Source organism: Salmo salar, chromosome ssa25 (genome assembly GCF_905237065.1).
Source record: "Salmo salar chromosome ssa25, Ssal_v3.1, whole genome shotgun sequence".
Classification (NCBI taxonomy): Eukaryota; Metazoa; Chordata; class Actinopteri; order Salmoniformes; family Salmonidae; genus Salmo; species Salmo salar.
Window position 1 is genome coordinate 50,110,200 of NC_059466.1, and position 8,805 is coordinate 50,119,004.

General features: G+C 46.1%; 1 protein-coding gene across 5 annotated transcripts in view; it reads right to left on the reverse strand.

Moving 5' to 3' along the window:
• Positions 1-8,517, reverse strand: part of LOC106586919 (myc box-dependent-interacting protein 1) — a 40,727-nt gene extending 32,210 nt beyond the window's left edge. For 4 of the 5 annotated variants that reach the window (XM_045707878.1, XM_045707876.1, XM_045707877.1 and 1 more), the window contains exons 1-4: positions 8,111-8,517; positions 4,844-4,924; positions 3,916-3,970; positions 3,579-3,673 (exon numbers count right to left, since the gene is read on the reverse strand). In XM_045707878.1, the coding sequence (XP_045563834.1) occupies positions 3,579-3,673; positions 3,916-3,970; positions 4,844-4,924; positions 8,111-8,269 (390 nt within the window). In that variant the 5' untranslated portion in view covers positions 8,270-8,517. The remainder of the gene's footprint in view (positions 1-3,578; positions 3,674-3,915; positions 3,971-4,843; positions 4,925-8,110) is intronic. The other variant, XM_045707875.1, reaches the window with a different exon arrangement.
• Between the last annotated feature and the right edge of the window lie 288 nt (positions 8,518-8,805).

Below are 8,805 nucleotides of genomic sequence, written 5' to 3' on the forward strand. Positions count from 1 at the left end.
GCCATTAAATCCGCACGCACGCACCCACGCACATTTATTTACCTGCATACAGAGCAGACACATCTTACCGCAAGGCGGCTCAACTTACCCTGCTGTCCCTAGGCTCAACTACCCTGCTGTCCCTAGGCTCAACTACCCTGAGGCTCAACTACCCTGCTGTAATACCAACCTGTCCTAACACATAGTACAGCTCTATGCTCTAATACCAACCTGTCCTAACACGCTGGTACAGCTCTATGCTCTAATACCAACCTGTCCTAACACGCTGGTACAGCTCTATGCTCTAATACCAACCTGTCCTAACACGCTAGTACAGCTCTATGCTCTAATACCAACCTGTCCTAACACGCTAGTACAGCTCTATGCTCTAATACCAACCTGTCCTAACACGCTAGTACAGCTCTATGCTCTAATACCAACCTGTCCTAACACGCTAGTACAGCTCTATGCTCTAATACCAACCTGTCCTAACACGCTAGTACAGCTCTATGCTCTAATACCAACCTGTCCTAACACACTAGTACAGCTCTATGCTCTAATACCAACCTGTCCTAACACGCTAGTACAGCTCTATGCTCTAATACCAACCTGTCCTAACACGCTAGTACAGCTCTATGCTCTAATACCAACCTGTCCTAACACGCTGGTACAGCTCTATGCTCTAATACCAACCTGTCCTAACACGCTAGTACAGCTCTATGCTCTAATACCAACCTGTCCTAACACACTAGTACAGCTCTATGCTCTAATACCAACCTGTCCTAACACGCTAGTACAGCTCTATGCTCTAATACCAACCTGTCCTAACACGCTAGTACAGCTCTATGCTCTAATACCAACCTGTCCTAACACGCTAGTACAGCTCTATGCTCTAATACCAACCTGTCCTAACACGCTGGTACAGCTCTATGCTCTAATACCAACCTGTCCTAACACGCTGGTACAGCTCTATGCTCTAATACCAACCTGTCCTAACACGCTAGTACAGCTCTATGCTCTAATACCAACCTGTCCTAACACGCTAATACAGCTCTATGCTCTAATACCAACCTGTCCTAACACGCTAGTACAGCTCTATGCTCTAATACCAACCTGTCCTAACACGCTAGTACAGCTCTATGCTCTAATACCAACCTGTCCTAACACGCTGGTACAGCTCTATGCTCTAATACCAACCTGTCCTAACACGCTAGTACAGCTCTATGCTCTAATACCAACCTGTCCTAACACGCTAGTACAGCTCTATGCTCTAATACCAACCTGTCCTAACACGCTAGTACAGCTCTATGCTCTAATACCAACCTGTCCTAACACTAGTACAGCTCTATGCTCTAATACCAACCTGTCCTAACACGCTAGTACAGCTCTATGCTCTAATACCAACCTGTCCTAACACTAGTACAGCTCTATGCTCTAATACCAACCTGTCCTAACACGCTAGTACAGCTCTATGCTATAATACCAACCTGTCCTAACACGCTGGTACAGCTCTATGCTCTAATACCAACCTGTCCTAACACGCTAGTACAGCTCTATGCTCTAATACCAACCTGTCCTAACACTAGTACAGCTCTATGCTCTAATACTAACCTGTCCTAACACTAGTACAGCTCTATGCTATAATACCAACCTGTCCTAACACGCTAGTACAGCTCTATGCTCTAATACCAACCTGTCCTAACACGCTAGTACAGCTCTATGCTCTAATACCAACCTGTCCTAACACTAGTACAGCTCTATGCTCTAATACCAACCTGTCCTAACACGCTAGTACAGCTCTATGCTCTAATACCAACCTGTCCTAACACGCTGGTACAGCTCTATGCTCTAATACCAACCTGTCCTAACACGCTAGTACAGCTCTATGCTCTAATACCAACCTGTCCTAACACTAGTACAGCTCTATGCTCTAATACCAACCTGTCCTAACACGCTAGTACAGCTCTATGCTCTAATACCAACCTGTCCTAACACGCTGGTACAGCTCTATGCTCTAATACCAACCTGTCCTAACACGCTAGTACAGCTCTATGCTCTAATACCAACCTGTCCTAACACGCTAACACAGCTCCTACTTCTGTCACAAGGGAGAGTGATGGTGAGAATAACAGTGAGTGAGAGAGAGTGAGAGAGACAGGGAGCGAAACAGGGAGAGAGAGTGACAGAGACAGGGAGAGAGAGAATGAGAGTGTGAGCGAGAGTGAGAGAGAGAGTAAGAGAGACAGGGATTGAGTGAGAGAGTGAGAGAGAGACAGGGGAAGAGAGTGAGAGAGAGACAAGGAGAGAGAGTGAGAAAAACAGGGAGAGACAGGGAGAGAGACAGGGAGCGAGAGAGTGAGAGAGACAGGGAGAGAGATAGAGAGACAAGGAGAAAGAGTGAGAGAAACAGGGAGAGAGACAGGGAGAGAGTGAGAGAGACAGAAGGAAAGATTGAGGGCTGAGAGACTGTCACAGAGGAAGAGACAGGGAGGGACTGACAGAGGAGAGACTGTGACAGAGAGACTGTGACAGAGGAAGAGACAGGGAGAGACTGACAGAGGAGAGACTGACAGAGGAGAGACTGACAGAGGAGAGACTGACAGAGAGACTGTGACAGAGGAAGAGACAGGGAGAGACTGACAGAGGAGAGACTGACAGAGGAGAGACTGACAGAGGAGAGACTGACAGAGGAAGAGACAGGGAGAGACTGACAGAGGAGAGACTGACAGAGGAGAGACTGACAGAGGAGAGACTGACAGAGGAGAGACTGACAGAGGAGAGACTGACAGAGGAGAGACTGACAGAGGAGAGACTGACAGAGGAAGAGACAGGGAGAGACTGACAGAGGAGAGACTGACAGAGGAGAGACTGACAGAGGGAGAGACTGACAGAGGAGGAGACAGGGAGAGACTGACAGAGGAGAGACTGACAGAGGAGAGACTGACAGAGGAAGAGACAGGGAGAGACTGACAGAGGAGAGACTGACAGAGGGAGAGACTGACAGGGAGAGACTGACAGAGGAGAGACTGACAGAGGAGAGACTGACAGAGGAGAGACTGACAGAGGAGAGACTGACAGAGGAGAGACTGACAGAGGAGGAGACAGGGAGAGACTGACAGAGGAGAGACTGACAGAGGAGAGACTGACAGAGGAGAGACTGACAGAGGAAGAGACAGGGAGAGACTGACAGGGAGAGACTGACAGAGGGAGAGACTGACAGGGAGAGACTGACAGAGGGAGAGACTGACAGAGGAGAGACTGACAGAGGAGAGACTGACAGGGAGAGACTGACAGAGGAGAGACTGACAGAGGAGAGACTGACAGAGGAGAGACTGACAGAGGGAGAGACTGACAGAGGAAGAGACAGGGAGAGACTGACAGAGGAGAGACTGACAGAGGAGAGACTGACAGAGGAGAGACTGACAGAGGGAGAGACTGACAGAGGAAGAGACTGACAGAGGAAGAGACAGGGAGAGACTGACAGAGGAGAGACTGACAGAGGAGAGACTGACAGAGGGAGAGACTGACAGAGGGAGAGAGACGAGGGATAAGAGGAAGTTAATCTGACTTTTGTAGCATAAATTCAGATGACCTCTGACCTCGACGATGCAGTCCACATCATCTTTGCCGTACCACTCCGGCTCGTACATGTCAGACAGACACTCCTTAAGGTTCTTGGAGGATTCGTGCATCGCTGTAGACAGAAGGACAGACAGACAGACTTACCAGTGAAGGAATACACCATCGTTCTACACTGATTATCAATACCTGGGTTGTGTTAATTAAAGACACACAAAGGTAAACACTTTAATAGGTTTTGAAATGGCAAAATGAAAGTAGCGTTTTGTTTATTGAACAAGTCCAAGTAGTCCCTCCTTGTTTCAGTTTAGGACTGGCGTCTTAAAGTGTACGTAGACATTACAGAGAAAGTCTTACTTTGTACTGCAGCCAGGTAGACCCTTAGGTCTTTTTGCAGTTTGGAACCCTCTGTCTGAAAACAGAACGTAAAACACCTGTTATTAAACACTTTACAGCTCCGGTAGGTGAGACAAGGTAAGACTGTGGATTGAATTATAGATGGCGAGGAATGGAGGCAGCTACTAAAATGGGGATCGGTTGGGTTTTTACAATATATCAATGTTTGTTTCAGTCCAGGACTGGAGTCTTAATGGGTATGTAGACATCACAGGAGAAGAAAAAAAATAATCCTACTTTGTATTGCAACCAGGTAGACCCTCAGGGTTTTTTGTTGTTGTTGTGATTTAAGAGCATTGGGCCAGTAACTGAAAGGTCGCTGGTTTGAAACATCGAGCTGACGAGCTGAAAAATGTGGCGATGTGTCCCTTAAGCAAGACACTTAACCCTAATTGCGCCCGTACGTCGCTCCGGAAAATAGCGTATTCTAAATGACTAAAATGTAAAATGGTTCGTTCCGTACAAGATTCTGTCACGTCCTGACCAATATTTAGGTATTATTTGTATTATATTTGGTCAGGACGTGGCAGAGGTATATTTGTTTGGTATTGTGGGGTTTTGTGTGTGGTGTAGTGGGGTGTGTTAGTTTTGGTATAGGTTCTAGGTTAAGTTTTCTATGTGTAGTTTTGGGTGTTGGACTCTCAATTGGAGGCAGGTGTTTCTAGTTGCCTCTGATTGGGAGTCCTATAAGTAGGTGTGCGTTTGTTTGGTAGGTTGTGGGTAGTTGTATTTTGCACTGCGTTTATTCTGCCTGTAAAACTGTCACTAGTCTTTATTCGTTTTTTTTCTCTCCGTGTTCTATTTATTCTATTAAATAATAAGATGAGCATTCACATCCCGGCTGCGTTTTGGTCTGTACAAACCAACGAACTCTGTGACAGATTCTTACATATTGTTTGTTGAAGTTGATAACTCCTTCCTCAAACGCAACATCTCTGGTCTCGTCCGCTTTCCCCAGCTTCTGCATAACCTGGAGAAGAGAAACAAACAACATTCATCTTCATCCTGGCCCATGGTGGATACAGCAGATAAAACACTGTCTCTCATTCATACAGCACGTCTATGTGTCACTAAGACAATCACAGGGTAGGTCATGTACAGTGTAGTAGACACACAGGATGTACGTCTATAGCAATATTGATGAACAATGTAGAGTAACCATGTGGCTCAGTTGGTAGAGCATGGTGTTTGCAACGCCAGGGTTGTGGGTTCGATTCCCACGGGGGGCCAGCACAGAAAAAAATGTATGAAATGTATGCATTCACTACTGTAAGTCGCTCTGGATAAGAGCATCTGCTAAATGACTAAAATGTAATACAGTATATATTCTCTCCCATCATTAAGACAGTGGATGAATCAAATTCCCCTCCATCATTAAGACAGTGGATGAATCAAATTCCCCTCCCATCATTAAGACAGTGGATGAATCAAATTCCCCTCCCATCATTAAGACAGTGGATGAATCAAATTCCCCTCCATCGTTAAGACAGTGGATGAATCAAATTCCCCTCCATCGTTAAGACAGTGGATGAATCAAATTCCCCTCCCATCATTAAGACAGTGGATGAATCAAATTCCCCTCCATCGTTAAGACAGTGGATGAATCAAATTCCCCTCCATCGTTAAGACAGTGGATGAATCAAATTCCCCTCCATCGTTAAGACAGTGGATGAATCAAATTCCCCTCCATCGTTAAGACAGTGGATGAATCAAATTCCCCTCCATCGTTAAGACAGTGGATGAATCAAATTCCCCTCCATCGTTAAGACAATGGATGAATCAAATTCCCCTCCATCGTTAAGACAGTGGATGAATCAAATTCCCCTCCATCGTTAAGACAGTGGATGAATCAAATTCCCCTCCATCGTTAAGACAGTGGATGAATCAAATTCCCCTCCATCGTTAAGACAGTGGATGAATCAAATTCCCCTCCATCGTTAAGACAGTGGATGAATCAAATTCCCCTCCATCGTTAAGACAGTGGATGAATCAAATTCCCCTCCATCGTTAAGACAGTGGATGAATCAAATTCCCCTCCATCGTTAAGACAGTGGATGAATCAAATTCCCCTCCATCGTTAAGACAGTGGATGAATCAAATTCCCCTCCATCGTTAAGACAGTGGATGAATCAAATTCCCCTCCATCGTTAAGACAGTGGATGAATCAAATTCCCCTCCATTGTTAAGACAGTGGATGAATCAAATTCCCCTCCATCATTAAGACAGTGGATGAATCAAATTCCCCTCCATCGTTAAGACAGTGGATGAATCAAATTCCCCTCCATCATTAAGACAGTGGATGAATCAAATTCCCCTCCATCATTAAGACAGTGGATGAATCAAATTCCCCTCCCATCATTAAGACAGTGGATGAATCAAATTCCCCTCCCATCATTAAGACAGTGGATGAATCAAATTCCCCTCCATCGTTAAGACAGTGGATGAATCAAATACATTCGTTTTTAAATATTGAAAAAACTTGGGCTACAAAGAAAAACCGAAGAGCAGAATTTGAGGTAATTTGGCATTGAGTCTTACATTCACTAGAAATGAAAGCTGCGGGAGCATGTGGCTCTGAGCAGGTGTGATGTCAGCGATGTTTATGTGTCTGTATATTCTTTGTGTATATGTATGGTGTCTCTCTTTTTTTGTAAATAATAATAATCTCACAACAACAACAACAACAAAAATCTACCGCATCTTGTCGACGATAGTATGTTTTTTATATAAAGGTTACATTTTTTACATTTTAGTCATTTAGCAGACGCTCTTATCCAGAGCGACTTACAAATTGGTGCATTCACCTATAATATCCAGTGGAACAACCACTTTACAATAGTGCATCTAAATCTTTTAAGGGGGGGGTTAGAAGGATTACTTTATCCTATCCCAGGTATTCCTTGAAGAGGTGGGGTTTCAGGTGTCTCCGGAAGGTGGTGATTGACTCCGCTGTCCTGGCGTCGTGAGGGAGCTTGTTCCACCATTGGGGTGCCAGAGCAGCGAACAGTTTTGACTGGGCTGAGCGGGAACTGTGCTTCCTCAGAGGTAGGGAGGCGAGCAGGCCAGAGGTGGATGAACGGAGTGCCCTTGTTTGGGTGTAGGGCCTGATCAGAGCCTGAAGGTACGGAGGTGCCGTTCCCCTCACAGCTCCGTAGGCAAGCACCATGGTCTTGTAGCGGATGCGAGCTTCGACTGGAAGCCAGTGGAGAGAGCGGAGGAGCGGGGTGACGTGAGAGAACTTGGGAAGGTTGAACACCAGACGGGCTGCGGCGTTCTGGATGAGTTGTAGGGGTTTAATGGCACAGGCAGGGAGCCCAGCCAACAGCGAGTTGCAGTAATCCAGACGGGAGATGACAAGTGCCTGGATTAGGACCTGCGCCGCTTCCTGTGTGAGGCAGGGTCGTACTCTGCGAATGTTGTAGAGCATGAACCTACAGGATCGGGTCACCGCCTTGATGTTGGTGGAGAACGACAGGGTGTTGTCCAGGGTCACGCCAAGGCTCTTAGCACTCTGGGAGGAGGACACAAGGGAGTTGTCAACCGTGATGGCGAGATCATGGAACGGGCAGTCCTTCCCCGGGAGGAAGAGCAGCTCCGTCTTGCCGAGGTTCAGCTTGAGGTGGTGATCCGTCATCCACACTGATATGTCTGCCAGACATGCAGAGATGCGATTCGCCACCTGGTTGTCAGAAGGGGGAAAGGAGAAGATTAATTGTGTGTCGTCTGCATAGCAATGATATGAGAGACCATGTGAGGATATGACAGAGCCAAGTGACTTGGTGTATAGCGAGAATAGGAGTGGGCCAAGAACAGAGCCCTGGGGGACACCAGTGGTGAGAGCACGTGGTGCGGAGACAGATTCTCGCCACGCCACCTGGTAGGAGCGACCTGTCAGGTAGGACGCAATCCAAGCGTGCGCGGTGCCGGAGATGCCCAGCTCGGAGAGGGTGGAGAGGAGGATCTGATGGTTCACGGTATCAAAAGGCAGCAGATAGGTCTAGAAGGATGAGAGCAGAGGAGAGAGATTAACGGTCAAGATGTGTCACTGATTCCTCTCCGGTGATGTATCATAGCAGGATGGAAGCAGATATCATGACCGAAATAACCCGAAACAAACGGTAAATAACAACAAATTAAACCTTATTATGTTTCTTACCTTCTCTTGGGCCCGTGTTAATTTCTTCTGCACGTTACTAGCGAGTTTCCCCGCAGTAACCCCCTTCCCCATACCCATCTCAGCCATTTTGTCTTCTCGATTAGCTCTCGATTCAATATAATAAAAAATAACAACTCCTACGGATAAAAAAAGAGACATCAACGTCGATTAAAATAAATAAATAATTGTCACCGCTCGTTATTCTATGGCTTATGCACCTTTACAACGTTTTGTATCAGGTGTGTGTGTTTACCGAATAGAACGAGCGACGGGGTTCCAACTTCCAGCGATGCGTAGAGTAGCGTAACCTTGCGTTATGTCAGTCAGTGGACGATAATAACCAACGCGTCGGGGGTTTCCTCTTAAAACGAAAAGCTGACTAGCAGCCTTACTGCACATCCCACTGTTTCCTTAGACCTACTGTTATTTTTCCTTTATGCACTTGGGGGCGATATTGCTTTGGTCAACTCACCAAATAAAACGGAAAGTCCTGTCTGGACTAAAGACTTGACGGTAAAAAGTCCTGTTTGGACTAAAGACTTGACTGTAAAAAGTCCTGTTTGGACTAAAGACTTGACTGTAAAAAGTCCTGTTTGGACTAAAGACTTGACGGTAAAAAGTCCTGTTTGGACTAAAGACTTGACTGTAAAAATTCCTGTTTGGACTAAAGACTTGACTGTAAAAAGTCCTGTTTG